This window comes from Stigmatopora nigra, chromosome 8 (genome assembly GCF_051989575.1).
Source record: "Stigmatopora nigra isolate UIUO_SnigA chromosome 8, RoL_Snig_1.1, whole genome shotgun sequence".
NCBI classification, from domain to species: Eukaryota; Metazoa; Chordata; class Actinopteri; order Syngnathiformes; family Syngnathidae; genus Stigmatopora; species Stigmatopora nigra.
The window spans coordinates 10,856,327-10,881,666 of record NC_135515.1 but is presented as its reverse complement, the minus strand read 5'-3'; the positions used below and the strand labels follow the sequence as shown (position 1 = coordinate 10,881,666).

At 38.1% G+C, this 25,340-nt stretch overlaps 1 protein-coding gene across 7 annotated transcripts in view; it reads left to right on the top strand.

The window, feature by feature from the left end:
* rap1gap2a (RAP1 GTPase activating protein 2a) overlaps positions 1-25,340 on the top strand; it is a 42,396-nt gene that overhangs the window by 8,282 nt on the left and 8,774 nt on the right. For 2 of the 7 annotated variants that reach the window (XM_077722430.1, XM_077722432.1), the window contains 10 exons: positions 16,345-16,429; positions 20,584-20,619; positions 22,276-22,308; positions 22,754-22,786; positions 22,903-23,124; positions 23,252-23,355; positions 23,729-23,807; positions 23,921-23,974; positions 24,617-24,700; positions 24,783-24,883. In XM_077722430.1, coding sequence (XP_077578556.1) covers positions 16,345-16,429; positions 20,584-20,619; positions 22,276-22,308; positions 22,754-22,786; positions 22,903-23,124; positions 23,252-23,355; positions 23,729-23,807; positions 23,921-23,974; positions 24,617-24,700; positions 24,783-24,883 — 831 coding nt within the window. Of the gene's footprint in view, positions 1-10,474; positions 11,132-16,344; positions 16,430-17,989; positions 18,191-20,165; positions 20,225-20,583; positions 20,620-22,275; positions 22,309-22,753; positions 22,787-22,902; positions 23,125-23,251; positions 23,356-23,728; positions 23,808-23,920; positions 23,975-24,616; positions 24,701-24,782; positions 24,884-25,340 lie in introns of those variants that run through there. The other 5 variants (XM_077722428.1, XM_077722429.1, XM_077722431.1 and 2 more) reach the window with 5 other exon arrangements.

The window sequence follows — 25,340 nt, the reverse complement described above, 5'->3', positions numbered from 1 at the left end:
TTCAAAACATGGACCTCCCCGCATGATTGGATCCCTAAATGAAGAGTCATGTAAATTGAAATAAACACACATCTCTATTGACACATTTTAATGGTGTGACAAGATTCATGTACATCATTCCAATCTAATTTTGATTCAATATGAGATAATAAATTACCTCCAACTCTTGTACTGTGCTCATCTTGCCCATAATGTTAAGGCCAGTGTATTTTTCGGTGGAATATTTGTTTAATATGTGAAGACACTTTATTACAAGTTGATTAGATTAAACTTTGTCCATGCCTTTCAGGCAGAGCTCCTCAATTATTTCCGTTATCCGCCTTTAACGAAGAATACCGCTAATATAAAGCAATGACTGCAGTCGGCTGGCCCGTAATAGACATGTTTTTCTCATATTTAAAATTCCTTTTTTCTATTTTGTCTGTTTTTACTTGCTATGGGAGGTGTTTTATTTGAGAGTACAATATCGCCTCTCTGTTTGCTCTCTTTACTTGAAGGAACCAGTCGTACAGAACAAAAGGGAACTTGTATTTTTGTGTGCTTGTCACAGTTTGAATTTCAACTTGTGATTAAGTCCCCAACGTGTTGCTATTGGAAACTGTATTAAAGGTTCTCGCTGTACTTTTTGATTGCTGACAGGTACACACTTGATAAAATCTTACTGCAAATTCAAATCTTTTTAACATTAAATAGCAAAAAGCTTGCTTATACAAACTGGAATAAACAGAAATGGAATGAAAAGAGAGTGAGTGGATAAATCCAAGGCAGGGCGGTCGTAAAATGGTAGATGGGACCTTGGGGACATCAGGCGGTGTTCACATTGCAGGCAGACACGATTTGTGGATCAAATCCGATTTGGTAGCTATACCATCCGCTTTGTCATTTGCTTGTGACAAAATTCGATTTGTTGCATCCATGCATAAGCTGTGATCGACAGTGTTTGCAATAGTTACTGTGGTAATGAAACACAGCAGGGCACATTGATAATGTAGAATGGAAGTCCAGTGACAAGACTGAAGACACCATCTTTTTTTTCTTAATACTAGAGCAGTTAAATTGCGAAGTGTAATTTATTTGCTGGATGGAAGCGAATGAAAATTAGTGATTAATCAATATCTCCAAGGAAACTAGTCACATGACTATTGTAGCGCCAAATAATTCTATTCCAATCATAATCTATTCTGTTTGTAGGTGATTAATTAGTACATGGTTTATCCAACACCATTAATACTGTAAATAAGAATAAGCAGCAAAATCGTCGTCACGGCAACAGGTTGATAGACATCAATCAATGTGAGATAAGCTTGATATTTGAATTACTGCATATTTGAGAATACATACATGTAGACTATATCCAATTTGAAAGTGTTTACTGCTTCCAAAAGACACTAATCTGTTGCTCAGTAATATAGATGACGTTTTGTTTCACAATTTGGGAGTCTTGGCTCATTTTCCAAACCGCTTATCACAAGAATTCTGTGGGGTTCTTGAGAATATCTTAGCCAACTATGAGCACCATGCATGGTGGACACCCTGAATCGTTGGCCAGCCAATCGCAAGGCACACGGAGACAGATAACTGTTCACACTTACTTTATAGTGTCCAACCAGCCCATCATGCATGTTTTTAGAATGTGGGAGGAAACTGGAGTACCCAGTGAAAACCCACGTACGCTCGGAGAGAACTTGCAAACTCCACACAGTGTGGGCCCACTTGGGATCGAGCCCTCGACCCCAGAACTGTGAGGCCGACATGCTCCTTCACCTAGCCTCCATTGTTATATGTTCAGTGACTTTTTAATTATTATTATTTTTATTATTCTTTCAAATGTGGCACACAACATACACAGAATTGAAAGCATGAATTGTTAAAGTGGTCCCTGTGACGACTTATTTATAAAGACCCCTTTACTGTTGGTTAACAAAGATAATGTTATTAGAACGTGTATGCAGGTTGGTTTAGAGTGCATGACAAACCATGTATGTCCAGGTTCACTAAGTATAAAATATTGTGAAAATTACTATCAAAAACAAACTGGATGATGGAAAATATATTTGCAATCCTTAGTACTTGGTGTTTCTGAAAGCACCTGTTCTTCTTAGGACATGGGTCAGCAACCCGTGGCTCTTGAGCAGCATGTGGCTCCCTTGAGCTTTTTTTTGTAATTAAAAGTGGAAAAAGATGGTAGAGGGAATATATTTTTTGTTTTAATATGCTTTCTGTAGGTGGACAAACATAACAAACATTCTTGAAGTCTTCCAATACTGTAAAAATGTGGAAAATAAATGTTAAATTTCAACATTTATATCAACAACGATTTGCGTCATAGCCTGTGCCACATGATTCTATCAGCAGTGTGGGATGACAAACAGGTGGCTGTTGTAAACAAACCAGTGGCTGCGCAATGGGCCATGGCTCCCAAAGGGAAAAAAGAGAAACATAACTGTGGAAAAAAGGAGAATTCAACGTTTCATGGATCCAATCATTTTCCTGAATATTTACTCTGTAGCGAGAAGTTGTCAAATAACAAAATGTGTAATGTGGCACACCTGACCTTCACTCATGTCAAACTGGTGGGCCGCAGCACAGTGGTTGGGAAACACTGCCCTACAGAATGCGTGTACAGCTTAAGATGCCGAAGGCTGAAAGGGGACTGTAATTGGGATTTACCATATTTTATGCTGCCGCGATTTGATGGCAAATACTAACACTTTTTACAACCTCTTCTCATGACAACATTATTCAATCATTTATTAATAATGTTTAGAATTTGACAAATCTTTGCTACAGGCTATTTTTTCTTATCTAATAGTTGAAGTGCACTTTTAGCATTTTATTTATATACTGATCTTTACTTATCATTTGGAAATAAAATGATCACAACTTTCTACATGCAATTGATTACAACTGTTGTGAAACAGTAGTAGAGATGCACATTTTAATGTCTCTTAAAGTGCATATTTAAACATTATTCTTTACTCAGTCATGTATATACAAAGGTTTCTTGTTTTCACTGCAGGCAATTTTAAAGCCATGATTTAAGGTACATGGTGTATATATAAACTAATGACACCATAATCTCGATTTTTATGTGCATGTTTCTGCTGTCACGTACTATGAATGTAAAACAGATTTGTTGTCTCTCCCCTTCATGACATGATGCAAAGGCCCGCCTCGTGTGTTTCTCAGTTAAGATTGGACTCACGCAGGAAAACATGCAAACTCCACACAGTTCCACCACTAGATTCGAACCCAGGACTCCAAAACTGTGCATTGATTTTAGCTCAATTTCAAGATCCTGCATACCTGATTTTAATGATCCTTTCATTTGTCTTTCCAATGATAAAGTATTTTCAGCCCTTCGTGACTTATGACCTGTGCTTTCACACCAAAGGTGACAGAATCCAGTTAAACTGCCCGTCTGGCTTGTTTGTGTCACATCTTATCCGGCACAGGCAACAATACTTCAACTAATGGGCCATCCATCAGACTTTCCTTTTGGCACATCCAGGGTGTGAAAAAAATGTTCCATTTTAGGTGTCTGTGTGTCTCCCCTGAAAACAACCCCTTCTCCCCAATAGCTCCGTTCTGCTACGAATCTCTTAAGACTATCTTCTTTTAACATTAATCAGAACCCTTCATAATCTAAAGCAGTTAACTCCAACCTTTTATGACGTCAGGATCTAATTTCAGTACAGATGAACACCATCGAAAATTACAAAATTACATTCAGATATAATAGCAAACAGAAAAAAATGACTATGCCTTCGTAACTCATCCATTCATGTTTTTCCACATCTACCTATCCTCACAAGAGTCGTGGAGGTTTCTGAAGCTAGCCAATTATGATGATTAGGCAGGGGACATCTTTAATTGCTTCCCAGCCCATCGCATGGCACAAGGAGACAAACAACAATTCATGCTCGCACTCATGAGTGTTCAACAAGCTTGCCTTGTGGATGTGGAAAGAAAACGGAATACCCGGAGAAAACCCACACAATCACGACCAGAACATGCAAAGTCCACACAGGAAGCTTTGAATCCACCTGGGATGAAACCCTCAATCTCAAAAGTGTGAGGCAGATGTGTGAATCACTACCACCCTACCACCAATACACTTGACAGAATGTGTTAACTGGCATACATGTATATTTATTAAAGTGCATGAATGAACTTCTTTTGGCACTCTTCAATGTGATATTTTCCTGTGATCTTGTCTTTAGTTTCGGAAGGAATGGGATCAAATACAGTGAGTGAGAATGGAATTTCTTTGTTAACACTCACTCAGGATTCAAGTGGGTGGGTGAGCAGGAGATAAAATCCACACCCACATTCGCCTCTATGTCCAGTATAGTGTCATAGCTTCTTTTCTCCTTGTCCAACATACGTATGTTGTCTTCATGATCATTCTCGAGGTTATTCATGTAAATTTTAGTTTATTGCTTTGTGTGCTACAAAAGCCATTTTACTTTTTCATGAATCTTAATTTTAAAAGAAAAAATGACAACAAGTAGTCATGCATAACATTGATGTGATTGATTGTAATTATGTTTTAGTTTTTATTTCATTTTTATTTTTTTTGATCCAGCTTGGAAAGGCATGTTGTAGTAAGAAATATAAAATTGCAATTAGATGAAGATTCAGTAGAAAGCCATGGCGGCCAGCTGGTATTGATGGTTGAGAGTGTAAACTCAAGCATGTGCACTTCAGAATAGTCGTAGAGTTGTCCTCTTAGCCTTGAAACGTTGCCACAGTATTAAAACAGTCTGGAAAGACACTGATTGGATTTAAACATAAGTCTGTTCAGAGGTACGAAGCCTCAAATATATGTATATGTATGACAAGAAATTAAAAACAAGAGTATGGCATTGCATTAGCTGTTGATTAAATATACCATCTGTTGCATGGGAAATGATATTTTGTGTGTGTGTGTATATATATATATATATATATATATATATATATATATATATATATATATATATATATATATATATATATATATATATATATATATATATATATATATATATATATATATATATATATATATATATATATATATATATATATATATATATATATATATATATATATATATATATATATATATATATATATATATATATATATATATGTGTGTGTGTGTGTGTGTGTGTCTGATATTACAGATAGTACAGATACATTTTTACAACGCAATCGATGATTCTCGTAAATAAAATGAATGATAGGTTTGAACACAGTAATGGACATTAGAGCAAAGTATTATATATACTTTGCATGCATTTTGAAATGTCAACCACTAAAATCACTTCATTTTATTTATACAGTATGGATGTTATAGTCCGACACATCACACAATTGCTACCCATTTGATGAAATACACAAAAGATGACATTTGCCTACATAGTATTTACTTTGCAAGTTTATTTACACAAATGGCATTTCAATGCTAATCTGACATTATACGCGGTGACTGCCATTTGCAAATGAACACTTCATAAATATTTGAGACATAATTACGAGCAACTCTCAGTGCCCACTGTCATACTTGTGAATAAAGAATTTTGTTAGTGTATTCGCCTGTTTGTGTGTGTGTGTGCACGTGTGTGTTTGTGTATTTGTTGGGAATAAAGTAGTAACTAAGCAGCAGTTTTGAAGGTCACTTTGACCAGCCACCATGCAGCCAGGCCAAGCACATTATTTTTCTGCTTCTTTTTTTTCCTCTTAACGTTTGAGTCTTTGTCCAAATGTATGGTGTTGAGTCAGGTGACATGCCTTATGTTTACGTGGTGTTCCGTCAGAGATAAAAAGGGAAGTGATGTTTTTAGAATGGCATATGTTTGCTTGGAAGACATTTGAGAGTGTGAAGTGCCAGGAAAGACTTGGTACTATTTAAGCAGACATGAGTGTGGGTGTCCGCATTTGTGTTTGTATCGTGTATTGCATGTTGGTGCTTAAATTGGCCTTGAAGTACATTAAATAGGAATCTATGTTTCAGGTTGCAAGGGTGGGCAAACTATTCCACAAAGGGTGGGTATGGGTTTTCATTCCAAACTATCAAGAACACATCTTTTCACCAATCTGGTATCTAAAATTTGCAATCAACGTGTCTTGATTTTGCAGAAACCTCATTGGTTAAAATGTCTGTGCTTGATTGGTTGGAATAAAAACCCACAGCGGCCATTGAGGACCGGTTTTCCTACCCCTGGCTGTGAGTGTCTAATTGTAACCCTGATGAAAATCTAAATCCAATACTAGTACCACACCTCACAAAATATTCATTTTGTTTAAAGGAAGAAATTCAAATAACAAAGCCCCAAATCTTAAAAAACAAACATCCACTGAAACATAAGTACAGTTCATGTATTCTGCATTTTACTTTGAAATTGACACGACAGCTCGAACAGTGGCTGTCTCTTAACCACCTGCTGGGCTTCCATTGGGTAGGAGGGTCCTGCATCCCCATGATCCTTTATGTGTGCCTTTGACTGCCATTTATCATCACAGCATTCTAACATGGTTCTTAGTGAGTATTTTGAGTTTGTAAACTTTATTCTTTATTTTTCATCATGGACGTCAACAATGTTACGTTATTTCAATTAATAAATTTAACTTGTTAAGCTGTGTTTACGTGCATGTGTTTGTATGTTTTGTCAGTCGCCAAATGTTTGCGTCTTCCTCTCAGTAATGCAGTCAACTTTCAACATTCATTCATTATTTCATCTTCCGTACTGCGGATCCTTTTAATGGTTGCAGAGGTTGCTGGAGCCTATCCCAGCTGACTTTGGCCAAAAGGCAGACTACGCCCTAGATTGGTTGCCAGTCAGCCATAGGGCTCATAGAAAGACAGACAACCATTCGCACTCACAAACATACCGCCACCAGTGGGAATCGAGCCCACTCCTGCCCGTACTGAAGTCAAATGTGTGAAACACTAAAGAGTCAGGCGGCCGCTTTTCAACAACAACAAAACTATTTTTGCATGTTTGTTATTCACTTTAATCGCATAATCAGGCTTATTTTGTTTTTTAATTGCTTCATTCATTTAGTTTTTCTTAATTCATTGGCCATCCCAAATGCAAACGAGCATCACTAATCCTACAATTGGACATAGAAAGGGTGCAACGAAATATTGTCTGGCCGGCCGCTATTGTCCCCCTAGGCACACGTTAGCTCCCTGCCGTTGATGGCGCTGGACAATCAATCCATTTTTGAAAGGTCTATTGTTTTCAAAAAATGGCAGGCATAGAGTTTAAGAAAATCACAGCAATTAAATTCATTTCCCTGTGGCAAACTGGACGTTGAGCGAATCACATTAATTTTATTCTTTGAAGCTCGAAAATTTTTCCTGTCAGTGGTGCTAATGTGTGTATGCTAGACATGTTGTTGTCTTTGCCTCGCCATATGTTTTTTTTGACATGTGAAACCGTTTCATAGCTCCAGATGGAATGTGGTTACCCAAAATAGACATGGAAATACAGTACGTATGTGTAGATCAGCTGCCAAAATTCGATGGCAACTTCACAAAATGCCACTGGATAACCAGATGTAATTATCTAAAGACAATATTTCACCTTCCCGCTACCCCACTTATCTGGGTTATTGTTTGTGACTTACAAGAATACAGTAAAACTGGTTTTACCTTGAAGGATCGGTGGCCAGGCAGCTGAGTGGTTAGCGAGTCGGCCTCACAGTGAGAGGCATAGTAGGTTTAAATTCAGATTGTTCCACCTGCGCAGAGTTTGCTTGTTCGTACCGAGCCTGCGTGGGTTTTCTCCGGCTACTCCGATTTCCTCCCACATTCCAAAAACATGCATGGTAGGCTGATTGGACACTCTAAATTGTCCTTAGGTATGAGTGTGAGCGTGAATGGTTGTTTGTGTCCTTGTGCTCTGTGATTGGCTGGCCACCAATTCCGGGTGTCCCCCGCCTCTGGCCCCAAATCAGCTGGGATAGGCTCCAGCACCCCCTGACCCTAGTGAGGATAAAGCGGTTCAGAAAATGAGAGGAGATGGGATGAGATGAGACCTTGAAGGGCCTGCTGTGGAAAATTGACTTCGGGTTTTATTAGCATTGCCCAAATGCATGTTTAGGTATGATCTCTTGTTTAGCAACCCATTGCTGAGTATTTGGGGAATGTTTGAAAGGTAACCGAGATTTCAAGACCACAAGCAAAGCAGGCAAGTCACTAGTTAAACTCATTCCAAAGAGCAAGAAAAACATGGTTTAAAATGTGCTTCTGGCATTCATCTTTATCATTTTAATAAGTAGACAGTTGGGTTTTTTTCACAATTATTTCTAAGTTTCCACAGGCTGTGAGTCTGCTTATTATGCGTAAAATAGATTGTTGTTTCCACAAAATGCAAATGCAGCTTGATGACTTGTTGCTCATATTGAAGTATTGTTCACCTGTAGTAAATTACTACTCAGCTTACTTAAGAAAAAATACATAAAAATGATAATGAGGTATGTGACACTGATCTGGAATGGAGTTTGTGCGCTGCCTTACATTTTAAAAACGATGTTCGGATATCTGCTCCTTATTTTATGTTAACAGCAGAGAATGTTTATTTATACTCACTGCTGCTGTACTTGTATTACAAAGGAACATTGTCATGTATTTTTGTGTTTGAGCCACAAAGTGTTGATAAAGGTGTCTCATGTTTTCTCCTGATGACGCACGATGGGGCCTGGTGAAATGTCTCAGTTGGTAGGTTTGTGAAAAAAGGAGTGTGTTGTTTTATATAGGCTCCAGCACCCCCAGCGACCCTTGTGAGGTTATATGGTATGGAAGATGAATGACTGAATGAATAGACTTTTTCAAAAATATTTTCTCCTTTTTTTATATACTGAATACCCACCTATAACAATGTTTCCCAACCACTCTGCCGCGAAAAATTAATATGAATGTAACGAGATTAAAATTGAACTATTACAAGGTCAAAATCAAAATATGATGAATGTTAAATTATAGATTATACTATTAAAAGTTCAAATTGTGAAAGTCGATCTGTGTGCATGTTATTGTGCATTACACTGGGGAATACCTATGATGAATTTAAAACCTGTGGTCAGATTTACAGTGATTGTCATGCACTTGTTTATGTTATTTATTTGTGGCAACTTTGGAGTAAACAAAAATCATTTTTCATGGACTGTGTGAATTTTGTGGATGCTTAAGGCAAAATTTGTGCCAGCTAGTCTGTTGCTATGGTACTGATGAAACCGAGGATAAGCAGTGCTTTGGGAAAGAAATGAGACCTTGTAATTGTCACGTTTGCTGTTTCCTGGGTTGCATCAATTTCATTCCCTAGCCACTGTCATACAATTACTGAAGCATGTTAGCTGCTCAGTTGTCTTTGTTTCTCTCTATTATATGTTAAATGAGTCAGGCAATCTATTAAGCCATCCACCTAAATTGTCCACCTCTTCTCGCCAAACTAAACACTGAATGTGTTTTTCTTAGTATATATTTTTGCCTATTTTTATTTGTCAAATTTTGTGTGTGACTCTACTTGTTACACAATATATCAAATATCACTTTTGCCTGGGAATGAGTTTCACTGTTTAATGTTGGTCAATGTATAAAATAGTTATATTCCTCTCTGGAGTTTCCCACAGTGAGAGGCGACAAGTAGGTGTGGGTAAAAACATAACAAACTTGTATGTATGGGTATTTGCATGTCAAATAACAATCTGATTGAAACGGTTATTTCAGGAAGGAACCATAGACTGCATAGTTCAGATATCTGACATCTCAAAATGAATAAGTGATTATTACAAAAAAAATGTTGTCTTATAATTGCCACACTTCTCAGAGTAGTTTATTTTATTTTAGCTTTCTCTCAGAGCTCTGTTTGCTGGTTAAAAACTAAGAAATAGTTGAAATTTGAGTAAAGGTTGGTTAATGAATTTATTATCTTTCTTCATGGTTGTTTTTAATTTTTATTTTGTTTGTTTTGGTTTTTAAAACTTGGTTTTATTTGTTAGCTCACATTTCAGTTTCTATGTGCCTGCCAATGGCACTGCATAGAATAAGCTCCTAAGCTTGTACATACGGTGGATTCCCACGATGGAGCAGACTATCAACAATAACTTAAGCTGTAGGTAATTCAAACTGTTTGCACAACTGTATTTACCGAAATCATGTATACCACAAACCAAATGGTTTAAAGTTGAGTCTTTGGTAAGCGAAATCCTGTAGTAATGTCATGTCAGTAAATGTCATGTCTGCCTGAATGATAAAAACTGTTGAAAACAAGAGATGTAGAGAGAAACTGTGCTTGCGAGTGTCTAAGATTCAAAGGGAATTCAAAGGAAAAAGATATTACATCCAAAAAGGTTCAAGAGGGCAGAAAGAGGTGGAGGGGGAGTGTTCCATGAACAGGGAGGAGAAGTGGGCGGTATTTGCTCAAACTCCAACCTATCAAATAAAAGGAACAGGGCTTAGAGGACAGCTGGTAGGGAGCAAAGCAGCAGCAGTCACAAAGAGAGAGGAAGGAGAGCATGTTAGTTAGTGAGGGAGAGAAAGACAGTCAGAGGAGGGCAGAGAGATGCAATGCTACCAAGTCTGTGACACTGTCTGCTAGAAATCTCTTTTGTCATCTTCTGTCATCAAACAACATATTGTGTTGTGGAAGATCACCGCATTTGAAGCATTGCAGGAGCTGAGGATGCGGATAGTTCACCTTGGACTTAACGTCGCAGCCCAACAGTGCCAACTTGGACCTTTTTGGATTACGGCCAACTCAGTCTGTAGCCTTCCTCAAAGGAAAAACACTGGAACTGACAATTATCCACGCCACAAAGTAGACAACCTCTGTTGTCTTCCACATATGTCTCTGAAATAGAGATTCTCTTAAGATTTAAGGTGGTGACTTTTGCAGCTCACACTGGAACCCCAAAAGGAAACGGCCAAGTGGTCAGATTCACCCAAGAGTCCTGGAAAAAGTGTGACCTTGGACCAATTGCCAACAAAATCCACCCTGGAGGAACCCAGCATGTCTCAATCCAGAGGGCGCTTACACAACAAAAAAGCCGGCATTCGGGCTGCAGTTATCTTGATTGGACTCCTACACAAGTCTCGTAAAGCCAAGGAGAAGGAAAAGGAGAAAGATGAGAGTGAAGGGTGGGTGAAGTTCATTGTATGACAAGACTGAAATACTGTTAAGGTACTTTATATGAGGGTATTAAAGAATATGGCCGTGGTTGCTTTCTGCCAAAGATCACACAAACACAGACCAATACACACCAGTTCAGCTTTGGGTGTGCTTGTGAAAAAAAGTTTATTTGTTAATTCATTGACAGTTTATTTTAAGTCAGTGGTAAGTAGCACATTGTCTGTTCCGTTAGGTTCATTGGATTTAAGATTGCAGCTTTTTATTATATCTGGATCCTTTTTTATAGGCGTATGCAACGTGTATGTGGATGGGTTGGCTGTGTGTGTGTGTGTGTGTGTGTGTGTGTGTGTGTGTGTGTGTGTTTGTGTACAGTCCATGCATTTGGGTCAGGGGAAATAAAAAATGGATAAAGGATAGCAGGGACCAGTAACAAGAGAGTGACGTCTCAACAAAGGTCCATCGTAACTGGTTTTAAAGAGCAAAGATTCAACACAGTACATTAGAGAAAATACATTAGCCAAGCTTTAAAAAGAGGATCATTGGGTAAATAAGAGGTTGTAAATGAGATAACACAAAGTTGCTGAGGTCATAAAGAAAAAAGTTCCCACTTGTCTTTTAATGCACTGTATATCTGCTTCTTGACATTTGTTTCTGTCCACTCAAACATCCAGAGTGGGCACTCGTTGAAGGCTATTTTGATTACATAGTGGTCTCTAGTTTTAGCACAATGTGAACACATGCTTGTTTCCTAACTCGTACTGGGTGAGCCCTAGGCTTAAGTGCAATGTGTCTATTTTATCGTAACAGCTGGTCTTGAATATTGGTAAGCGCCTCAAATGACGCGAACCGATATCCGCTGTCCATTGCGGACAACTAAGTCAACATTGAGCAGCTCCGTTAATTGAACTCTGTTTTGCACCTATTATCTTAATGTGCGCTGTTTATAATCTCAGAGCATTACCCGGAAACATGCCACCTGTTAACGAAAAGTTAGAAGATGTTGGTGGTGTGGATTTTGGGTGACTCACGTGCAGTCTTGAGGTGGATTTTGAAGGTTTGCAAATTCATCTTCAGCAAATACCAAAAGGATAATGTGCAGGTGAAATTAAAAAAAACAAAAGTAGAGGTGAAATGTTATTTTTACTCTGAGAAACAAACTATGCTTTTTCAGCAATGGTTAAAAAAATCAATTTAACACCAACATACTCTTATTACATTATATTCCAAGTACAGTTTGGGATTCCACCTTGATACACTTACATATTGATACATATACCTTGGTGTTGATATAACTACACACTTGCCAACTTCTTGACATCCTAGATGTGAACCCTATTGAATGTTTTTCTTGTTATCTGTGTTATTTTATTACTTTAGTAGTAATCTACTGGATCTGGTCTTACTTGTACAGGGAATGAAGAATGCCTCTTCAAAGAAGCATTAAAAATCAGTGCCTGGAGAAATAATAAACATCCAAAAACCATTAAGCCTGCCATTGGGACTTAGATAGCTACCTGTGAGTCACAATGTCCCCACTAAATATAATTTCACAGACATTTCCCAACAAATACAATGAAAAATGGTTGTCTCCTTTTTTCCCGGTCTTAAAAAAATGGGGGAAAATGCCTCTTTATTTTGTGTGCTACTTTTTTGGCTAAAACTAAATTTACAATTCTTCACAAAATAATACATGGGATTTTTTACTGTTCTTACACATGTCACTGAACTTACCAATTGTGAAATATACTTAGTTGCATCGATAATATTTGTTGTTTCCTAAAGTAACGTCCTTGTACTTGTGACACACACGCCAAGGGCATACGGAAACATCTAAAAGGTTTTAATTGTCTTATCTTTTTCCAACATCTCAAGATTTTTGCCTAAAAGCCTTTTAACAACAAACGAAATAATGAACCTAAAAGAAATTCAGATGCTTTTTATGCTAAATTTACTTGCTGCAAGCAGGGTAGATGAGGCATACTTTGCTTCCACAATTGGAAAATTGGGATTTGCTAATCCTGTCCTCCAGACAGTGGGTTTGACAGTAGCTATAGAAAGATTCCTAAACAACATTAAGCATTTTGTCATGACAATTTACAACCAGTAATGTAAGTAATTTAATCACTGCTCAGTCAAATATAACATGCTGGAATGGAAACCAGGTTTGTACTTCCCTCTGCCCATAATCTATTTGATTTGTGTTATATCTGTGTGGTTTTCTACTTGACAGTTGGAAAAAGCCCATGGCAGATATAAAAACATAGCAAGGCAGTCAATACTCTTGCTCTAGAGGTGTCATGAGGAACCGGGAGCAATTTTAGACAGTTTTAACATGCTCTTGTTCTGCATATGGTCGCACCCCTTTCATACTTTTATTTGTATTTATTTTTTTAATTTCATTTTCTGAACTGCTTATCCTCACAAGGCTCGTGGGTGTGCTGGAGCCTCTTCTAACTGACTCCAGGCATAAGGTGGGGGACACCCTGAGTTGGTGGCCAGCCAATCACAGGGCACGAGGAGAAGGTTCATGCCTAAAGTGTTCAACCGGCCTACCATGCATTTTTTTGGAATGTGGGAAAAAAACCGGAGTACTCGTAGAAAACCCGTGCAAGCTCAGGGAGAACATATAACTTCAAACAAGAAAAATGACCTGGGATCGAATCCAGAACCCCAGAACTGTTAGGCCGGCATACTAACCACTCAACCACCAGGCCTCATACTTTGATATCATCTTTATTTGTATTTGTCGGTGACAGATTTCTCTGACCTCTGACTGTGATTTTCTGACAGGGAATATTAAGTTTAAATGACTTGCTAGTTATATTATACTGGTAGATAGATGCAATGCTTCTAATCACTACATATCATAGTCATATGTACTGACACTGTGAATTAGTTGCCAGCACACTGCAAGTCACAAATAAACAAACCAACTATTTGGGCACATACTCATACCTACGGACAATTTATTTCTTATCCTCACAAGGGTCGCAGAAGGTTCTAGAGCCTAATTGGTAGCCAGCCAATCGAAAGGCAACCATTCACGCTCACAATAATATCTCGGGGCAATTTGCAGTGTTCAACCAGCCTACCATGCATGTTAATATCTGTTTTTCCACTTTCGCAGCTTACACACTTTTTCCTTAGTCCTGTATTCTGGTGCAGCATTGTATGTTTCTTTTCACTGACTCACTAGTATTTCCATTCCTCCATCACTTCATTTTCCTTTCCCAATGCTCAATTACCTCCTTTCTAAACTGCTCACTTTCCTCCTGTGTGTTTGACCCCCTTTTGATGAGAGGTTGGCAAGGGACAACGTATTGGAACATGGGGACATTAATATATGTATTCAGTTGTACATAGATTTGCTTTCACTTTCCTGCCAAACAAAAATGGGACAAAATGTACTCGTTGGCATGTTTGTTGACAACAGTGAGCATAGTCTCAGGGTGTAATGGATGAGATACCATTGTCTCTAACAAGTGTCCAGAGACCACCTCTAAGACATCCTTGCTCAAGGGATTGAAAGCTCTATTTTTAGTCTGCAGATTCATTTATTCACTTCATGGCTTGCTCTCTTTCAGCGATCTGTCTGACATCCATTCAATCTGCAGCTACCCCACCTCAATAGTCCTCGCTCCCTTTCTGCCAGACCTTTTTTGGTCCTATCTACTTATCAGCTAGTCTGAAGTAGTAGGGTGAGTTGCAAAGAGAAGTACTCAATGTCCGCTGATAAATTCTTTTCAACTCAGTTTGGCGGACTGGGAAAAATCGTGCAAATCAGAAGCTCAAGAAAATAAAGAGAATTTGAATCTGATAAGATAATCAATATTCATCAAGAATGAAAAATGTGAAAGTTTCAGCACACATTGCAAACTTTGTGTGAATAAGCAATATAGATTTTTCATGAATGAATGCATAATTTTTCAGACACGTCATTTGCTGCTGAGAACATGGAGTCAATTTTTTTTTGTTCGAATATACCATGGTAGCTCTCCTTCGGAATGTGCTTGTTTACATTTGAAATATGCACTATAGGAAATCTCATCATATGTAATTTTCTGAACCACTTTATCCTCACTGGGATTGTGGGGGGTGATGGAACGCATGCCAGCTGACTTCAGGCCAGAGGCGAGTGACACCTTGAATCGGTGGCCAGCCAATCGCAGGGCACAAAGAGACACAACCATTCATGCTCACACTCGTACCTAGGGGCAATTTAAAGTGTACAATCAGCCTACTGAGCCTACCGGGCCGACCTGGATTTGAACCCAGGTCTCCCACTGTGATGCCAAAGCACTAACCACTTATCCGCCAGGCCGCCCAAGAATTCAATGAGTTAACTGTATTTTAGTGGAGGAAATCACTTTACATCAAGTGCAACGGAGCCTGCCAGAGAAGTCACCTTCAGTTACTTATAACACAGTCACTTGAAGGTTTCTTTTCTTACTGGACCCAACATTTTTTAAACTTGATAGTTTTATGAGCAGTATCAAGAACGAACATGTATTTTCTACACCCCTTATCTAGCATTGCTTTTTTGCACGTTTTTTTTTTTTGGACAAACCAGTATTCCACGTGATGATGACATATGGATTGCAATCATTGGATTTGCATTCACAACACAGATTTAACGGATAGACATTTGACTGTTATCCACTGTTGCATTCATTCTTTTAAACCGCTTATCCTCACAATGGCCGTGGAGTCTATCTCAGCTAACTATGGGCACCATGCAGGGGACCCCTGAATTGGTGGCCAGTAATTCCCAGGTTACATATGAAAAAATAAATTACTACATGGTTCACATTGCATGGAGGGGAAAACATTAGGTACGTGTTGCAAAAATGATGAATGTAAACAAAAAAAAAATCTCAATTGACCTACCATGTCTTTCAACTTCTGCCTTATTCATTACCATTTAGCACATGGAAGTACCACATTGTAGTTGTCTAATTTACATTTAGTTGATAATATTCCTCTTTTACTAAGAGTTTTTGACGTAGTATTCATAGCTATAATTATTTACTTCTGTAGAAATACTGTGACACTGTGGCAAATCCCACTGCGTATGCAAAAATGCCGGACAATTAATGCTGGGTATTTTATAGGCATACTCTGCATCACTGCGGGAACAAATGAGCTCCAGACGTCACCCTTCTTCTAAATTTGAATTCATTTATAATCATTAATGATGCGACATTTTTTTACCTCTCTACAGGAAACAGGAGGTGTTAAACATCTCCAATGTCCCTCTTGGAGACTGTCCTCCATCACCACCACGCACTGCTCCTCCCAGCATGAAGGTAGGATATACACACACACACACACACACAAGCACTTATTCAACAGATATCAATGAACTGACTTTCTCACTGGCATAATTACCCATTATTAAGCCTACACTTGCTATTGAAATTCAATTCTGTGCTATATACCCGTATAGGCAGTGCCTCATTGATGGGTATAATTTCAGTGTTGATGGTGAATTGTGACTGAAACTCTGTCTTTTTAAAATAGAATTAAAAAAGCACATTCAAGTCTAAAATACTTGTGATCATTGACTGTGAATTAAAATGTGTGTGGAAGGTTATTTTAGATTAAGGTGTTAGAGTTTGTTTGGCTGGCACAATATTGTCCGTGACTGTTTTGTTAAAAGGTTCTTGTAGTTGAAAAAAGATCAGTATTCAAATTGAATCACCCCAGAGAAATAATAATATATTCTTTAGTTGGCCAGATTGTAACAATCAAGGAAAATCAATTTGTCTATGACTCAGAGGGTAGATGAGCATGGTATATACTCACAAGGCAATTTTATGGGCTTTTTAGTATTTTAAGTGTATTGTTTTATAAATCTTTTCAGAGATTTTCTTTTTTACAATTTCCTTGACACAAGACTTTGAAGGCCAATTTTCAGCACAATACCTAAGAAATAGTTTCTACAGAAAGCCATGTCTCTTTTGATAGCATGTCACCTTGAACAAAGCTGTAATTATGAGAGAAATACTGTGGAAAGAGGAGAAGTACGAATTCTGCTCGTGGCATCAAACACCACACACTGAATGAAATATGAACAGTTAATGGAAGAGATCATCCAGTATAAAAAGAAATGACAAATTTATTCAATACCACACCCTCATGCGACCCACGTTACACATTAGAAATATGACATGGCCCACAGGAATAATAGCAATGACCTTACTGAAAGGAAGAACAGGCAAACTCCACACAGGGGGACCAATGTGGAATCGAAACCAGAACCCCAGAACTGTGAGGCCAACGTGTTAACCACTCGGCTGCCGAACCACCCTCTGATTTTCCGTTTTAGCACTAAAAGGTTTATATGCTCACTTGTAATTTCAAGTTTCATCCTAGCATTGTGTAACACCTTTTTGCCTGTTCAAAACTATGAACTATCACACCTGCATGGATTTTAAAAGAGTTCAACCCGAGAGGTGTGTCAACAATGCTTTTTCTTTCCTGCTGTGCAATCTGAATGAAGAATGATGCAACAATATGACTAAGTATCTGCGGGGGGGCAGTCTTCATCAGTAGTCTGAAGGAGACTCAATGTTGTGCAAGGATAGGGGCATTGATTTCGGATGTGTGGGTCCAATCATTTGAGTAATCTAATGCGGAATTTGTATATGTTCAACGTATTCATTTATGCACAATTTACCACTGTTGTTCTGTTGGTTAAATTAGATACACAAATGAGACACATGAACAAAACAATAAACCATGTGTGTGTGCAGCAGAGGCATGCGTTTGTTTATATGAAGAATAATGCTCACTGGTGTGACCTGTTTTATGCCTTGGCAAACACTTAGTAAAATGCCTGACTTGACTTTCCAGTTTAAAGCATAGGCTTAAAAAGATTAGAAGGGAATTGAGTGTAGGCAAGAGAAAGCGACTGCATGTGAAATGGGGCTAAACAAATGATTAACAAGAAATATACATGGCATGCTTTCCTGTAGCTGCTCTCTTTGAGGTTTTCCCTATTTGGATTCACTGGAAAATGTAAAATAGTACTTAACTGTTGGGAATAGTTCAACAAAGGTTTTAAGGTAAGTCAGTCTTGAGTGTATAGTTTTTGTTACCCTGTTTAGTATGTGAAATGTTTACCATGAAATTTCAAAGATACAATTCTTGTATAAAAAAACAAAATGACACAAATGGCAAATTAAGACTTGATTTGTGGCCAAAAATAAAGCACTGTTTTAAAGGATTGTAAAGGCTCAATAGTCTAAATCAAGGGTGGGCAAACTATTCCACAAAGGGCCGCATTGGGTGCTGGTTTTCATTCCAAAGCATAAAGAAGACACCGTTTCACCAGTCCGGTGTTGTTTTACAAGTTCAATCAGTGGATTGCAGTCAGGTGCTTCTTGTTTTCTACCGAAATAGCATTGGTTAAAGTGTATGTGCTGGACGAATTGGAACAAAAACCTGTACCCATCGCGGCCCTCGAGGACTGGTTTGCTCACCCTTGCTATAGATGCAGGGCAAGACGGACTGGATTATTATATTGTCTTTTTCGCCATTGTTACTGCTATGATAATTTCCGACAAAGCTATGATGCATACAGTGAAAGATAATGCATCACTAGATGATATGCATTCATATTTTACTTGTCATATTACATATATGGGTGGCCCGGTGGGGCGAGTGGCTAGTGTGTCGGCCTTACAGCTCTGGGGTCCTGGGTTCAAATCTAGGTCATGTCCACTTGTGTGTTGCATGTTCTCCTGCGAGCGTTGCCTCCGGGTACTCCAGTTTCCTCCCTCATTTCCAAAAACATGCATGATAGGCTGATTGGACAATCTAAATTGCCCCTAGGTATGGGTTTGAGTGTAAGCTCGGATAGGCTCCAGCACCCCCTCGTGACCCTAATGAGGATTAAGTGGTTCAGAAAATGAGATGAGATATTATATGAATGTGATGGGATGTGATGAGATGCAATACATTATTATACGATGCATTTCTAACAAAGCCACTAATGGGACTAAGTCCCAGAATTCGGACATATCAATCAACTATAGATGAGTAACATTTATCTCATTGGAATATTTTCTTCAATTTAAAAACTTTGACAATCTTTTTTTGTTTGTTTTTTGGTTTTCCAGACTGAGATTTGTAAGTCTCAAAACCAGTTTTTCTCGTTTCTCAATTGTCCCATTTTCTGTCAAGGCCAACAGTAATATTTTGTACTATGACTTTAATATTCTTCAACATCTTTAATGTATTTTTAAGGAAAGGCACTGTCTAAAACACTGATAAATTCAGTTCCTGTTTTAATAGAAATCCACAATACCTAAGAATGCCTGCAGCATTTAAAATGTAAGGAAAAATACCAATTCCAATTGGACTTTTATCCTATAGGTCTCATCTCGGTTCAGTCTCAGTTTGTCTTGATCTTGATTCCAACATAGCTTGGTCCCTCTATGAGTTTTGGTCTCATTATATTCTTGTTATCTGTTAGTTTGGTCTCGAGCACACTATGACTCTCTATTCATTTTAACCCGGTAAGAAAATAGTCGCTTGAAGGTGAAGGGAGCTGTGATAGATTCATGATATTTCAGCGGAAGCAATTTCAGGTAACACTGGTTTTTATTAGTCCTCTCAAAATGTTATAATCGACAGGTTTTTACTGCTCAAATCACTCAAATGGTTGTAAAATGTCCTTTTAAGCCTTTTTTTCTGTCTTGAGGAGCAGTACAATTTGAAGGTAGTATTATTTTGACTTATTTTGGGGTACACGCTTATTCACTTCAGAGTTTGAAGTGTGGATGATTGTTCAGATGTGTGTGACTGCTCTACAAAGAGTCTAGAATCAGGAGATTAAGTTTGGCCACTATAAGAGTAAATTTGGCCACCCTAGGACTCTCTTTCGACATAGATAATTTTTTTGCAGTTGTATGATGATGTAAGGATGTGTGAAATCAAAGTGTGATTTTGTCCCTGTCCAGACTCAATGACATCCTTTCATAGAATAAGGCCTCTAGAAGTAAACACAATACATAACAAAATCCAGTGAAATTCTAGATGTTCCTGGGTTTTTGGTGGGTGTACACTTCACACTTGTCAAAAACCTGCACAAACATGTGAGTTACACAATTTTGACCTAACAGCTTTATAAAGTGACAAAGTAGAAACCCCTCAAAGAAGGATGTGTATGTAACTGCTTTTAGAGAAACATCCAAGTATCAGACATAGTGTAACTCTGGAAACCTATTGTAGCCAATTAACAATATTTCTTAATGTGGTACTGCTTTGTCAAAATAACCACATTTATTATCAAGTATAAAATCATTAACTACTTAAAGATTCTCAGTATTTGCAAGACTTTATCAACTAAAACTGGAATAAATCAATTATGTATAGGACTAAACAATGACTGACAAGGACTAAAACTAAAATGTCTATACACATATCTTACAAAATTTTGTTTGCTTGTTTTCAGTCTGCCGAATTCTTCGACATGTTGGAGAGGATGCAGGTATGAGATCCTATTAGGGCACCTCCCTTAATTTTAAATGAAAATATTTGATCATGGTTCCTTATCAGTAAATCAGTCAGACTCTTTTTTTTTTAAGTATACAATACACAGTAAAACTAAATGGACTTCTAGTCTAGTTACAATTTTGTGGATACAGCTTGGAGATTGCCTGTAGGTGTTGTAAAATGCTCACAGAAAAGCTGTCTTCAATGTGTATGGTCAGAAAAATTTCTTCCATTTAACCCGGCTTACTAATACTTTATTCCATATAGTGGAGGCATCTGCCTTTCATTTCCGTTCATCAATAGATACCACAGATGTGCAGCAGTAGGAGCTACACCACAACGGCAAACACATTGACTAGTACATAAATTTAATATAGCGTGTGATTATGTCTGTGTTGCATGTCTCTGACTAAAAATCAGGCAAACATGAAATGATTAGACAAACATTGATTAAATCAGTGTATGCCAACCAAGGTGAAGTCGCTTGCTTTTACTGGAAATGACCAAGCTGAAAGAAATAGCTGGCGCTATAGCAACTTTTCATTTTCAATTTTATTGACACTCCCCTCCCTTCATGTGACCCTTTTGTTCTCTCTATGGGCTCCCAAGGGCAGAGGCTCTGAAAAGTGTGAGCACAGATGGGGGCATAAAATAAAGGCGAGGCGCGAGAGGAGGCGAAAGAAAGAGATGGTTGGCTAAATTGTGAAAGAGAAGTAGAATGGAACAAATGAGCGAAAGAAAAGAGGGAAAATGATGCTAAAACATGCTATGATGTTTAAAGGCTTAAGCACTGTAAACATACTATAGTCACTACTAACACAGTGCTTGAGAATAGCAGCATATCATACAGCTGTTAAGAGGTGAGATGAAGATCAAAGCAATGTACAATGATACGTCTACTTACAAAATAAATTAATTCCAAAAAGATTTTAAAACCTAAAATTCTATTATGTTTGGTTGAATATTGATCGATCCAATGAACATTTGCCTTTGACGCCTTTTCATTATTATCATAAAATGCGCAAGACATACGTTGTCAACTGGGTAATAGCACGCACGATTCATTACTACTTTGATACAAGAGCCCCCCCTTTCCTTTTCACTCAAACAAGGAATAACTTCCCTGTGGCCTTTTATGAAAATCAAAGAATACAGGTGCATTAAACACACTCGGAAAAAACATTTGAAACAGCGTGTTAGATTTTCATTACGAATACTTATTAAAGGGACTATAATGTCCGCTAAGATTATTCTTAGTCAATGGAAGAGTAGCTCTACCACGACCATTTCAAAATAAAATACAATAAAACCTTGACGTACGAGTGCCCCAACATATGAGCAATTTGAGATACTAGTAAAATTCTGAGTAAATGTTTGCCTTGAGATATGAGACAAATTTTGAGATACGAGCATGCGAGACAGCCAGGTGGCTGAGATGTAATATTGTTCACACTACATACATCATTCTCTGGTATTTATGGACTCTCGCTAGCAGTGTTAATCGACCTTGAGAATGCTTTCTGAATGAGACGATCTTTTCTTTTAGAACCGTTGCTTTAAAGAATAATGCTCCTCGAGACATAATGGTTGCATCGTTACAAATTAACCTTTAACGTGTGCTTTTCCATCCTCTTGCTGCAAATGGATTCAGGTCCCTAAAGTTGAAGAGACCAAAAAATGGAAGGTGTGACCATTCGGACGACGTTCTCATACTCATGTGTTTGCGTTGTGATGTCCCGGTTCAAGTCTTTGTCCGCTTCCTTTCGACTCTCATGGCTTTCACATTGTAAAATCAATTGCCTGGTCTATGTATACCTGAACGGGTTGAGGCAACTCCAGCTGTTTATTGATTTGCAAAGAACACCACTGTTGCAGAATTAAAAAGGATTGGCAGATGGGCCTTAGCAGTATTTGGAGACCCTACAGCCTTCGGGCTTTATACCAATATTCAACTGATAAAACACCCGTAATTAATATCTGCTTCAGGTTATAGCATCACTTCCTGAAACTTAGTTTTAATTTCAAAAATTTGATTTTTGTTGTTACCATTGGTTGAGCCGTCATTTCCTATTTTTGTGATTTGCTCCATGCAAGTAAACATATGATCAACTATATCTTGTTATTCACAGGATGATTATATTCCCTACCCACGGATAGAAGATGTGAGTCTGACCATTTACTTTACACATTACGCATTGAGATTAGTGCCTGATCATGTTGATCATCATGATGATATGATTTGTTCATGTCTGTGTTGTTTTTGTACCACTGTTCCAAGGTCTTAGAGAAAGGTGGTCCATATCCCCAGGTAATCTTGCCACAATTTGGTGGCTACTGGATCGAAGATGTGGATGCACCAGCTGGAACACCCTCCTCTTCAGAGTCCAGTTTCTGTGAAGAAGAGGATGGAGGAGAGGGCATGAGTCCTGATGAGGGACACTGCTACCGTTTGGAGTGCAACAGTACAGCTCGGGCATTCCGCAAGCACTTTTTGGGCAAGGTGCGTGTGTGTTCTCCAACTTCTGAGAACTTGGTTCATTATATTGACCAGATAGTAATAGAAATGTGATGAAATGCGTCCATAAGAATACATACATATTTTTCTTTCTAAACATGACTTTGTACAGGAACACATGAACTACTACTGCACTGGCAGCAGTATAGGAAACCTCATTATGTCCTTGAAGCATGAGGAGGTAGACGGGCAAGAATTATTGCGTATCATGCTCAGGTACAAATATTTAGTGAGCTCATACTGTGATCAGTATTAAATTAATCATTTATTAAATGATTACATTAATGTATTTCCTTAGTAGTATTGTGGTTGCAACAGTTTGCATTTGCAGTTCCATACACTGTGAATCAAAACTGTGTTATCTTTATGAAGGATTGTTTTGGTTTAGCCAGGGCTTAGGGTGTCATTTTGTGTTAGCATTGTCTGGTATGTGTGTTTGGTGATTGCTACTATTTGGTTAATGGGCCACATTGATCACTAACTCTACTTACGGTTTAAAATCATATGAAATGAAGGTTATGGGCTATATTTTAATAAATAGTTTGGATTTTTTTTATATTATAGAAGGGTTTCTGTTTATGTGTGGCAGGTCAAGGATGAACACTGTCCATGATAGAATATCCTTGGCAGGCCTTAACCAGCTTCCCAGTGTACCTCAGATTGCAAAAGTACGATAAACACACGTTTTATATTTTACTTTCTACCCACCACACAAGTGGCATTCATTTAAGCCCTCTGCACGAAAAGAAAAATAACTTTACAAGATTTTTCTATGTTTCAGCTTTTGTGTGAAGATGCCACAGGATTAAAATTCAACCCAGCTCTTTACCCTCGGGTAAGTTTTTTTTTTCTTCTCCTATCACTAATAACTTTGTATGCGGTAAAACTGAAAAATTAATATCAGATGAGCCAATTATATTGTATTATGAGGGCTTCTCTAAGATACGACTGCTTTTCAATTCCTCCAGAAATTCAGCTTCACCAACGTTTCGATGGTCGGACTAAAGTATAGACAAGAGCAGGCTAAATGTTTCCATATTATACAGGGTGACTCAAAAAGATGCGTACCCATCGGTTTCAAAAACGTTTCCATTGGTACGCATCTTTTTGGGTCACCCTGTATGTCTAAATAACCTGCTACTTCTTTAACAAGAGGCTTTCTAAATGGGTGCATTATTCCAATGGATAGATGTTCCGACAAAAACTGGACATGTTGGATTGATTTCCTTCCTCGTGAGTCTTGTGGAGAAACCATGCTTAGGCTTGCCTATGATCAAGTACCTCCGGGAAGGAAACATACCATCTGCGTCTTGGTGCGCAAAACACAGTGATGAGAGCACTGGTCTCGCTGGGGGCTGTGAGAATTTGTTGCAAGTCAGGCTGATGCAATGAGAGCCAACTAAAGCTGCCCCTGAGACATGTTAGAAAAGACAACATGTTTTCTCCAGTGAAGTATAACGTTTTTGTTTTTGCACAGGGATCTCAATTGGTTGTAGCTTATGATGAGCATGAGGTCAACAACACCTTCAAATTTGGAGTGATCTACCAAAAATTTGGACAAGTGAGTGATTATAGTAATGCCACTGCTTGATTTATGTTCACTTATATACAGAGCTGTTTCATTGTTGCTTATTTCCCTTCAGACATCTGAGGAAGAGTTATTTGGGAATAATGAAGAGACTCCAGCTTTCAAAGAGTTCCTCAGTATACTCGGTGACACCATTGAACTTCAGGACTTTAAGGGGTGAGATGTGATAGAAAGCACTTGAACAAGAGGCAATACAAGGGTGAGAAGGTCAAATGTCTCTATAAGGCTTTATTCTAATATAAATGGGTAAAATGATCTCAAAGAAAGTGGATCCAAAACAGGTTTTAATGGCTACAATAACCATTAAAGTGCCATTTTGGACTGCAACCTAGCTAAACAACTAAGTCAACCTCACAGAAACCAGACGGTTTCTTATAGAGCAGTGCGTGTTTAATAGTCATGAATGGCTTTTTATAATGATTTTAATCAGTGTAATTGCACCATAGCTGGCATGGTCATTCATATTTACATTTTGGCAAACATCTGGGAATGCTTTCCACTGAGTTTTTTTAGTTCCCATCAGTTTTCTTTTTTTAGTTTTCCAATATTTTTTTAATAAGCAAATGAGCTTTTGAAATGATGCTTACAATTTCGCATCATGGACTGGGAGATG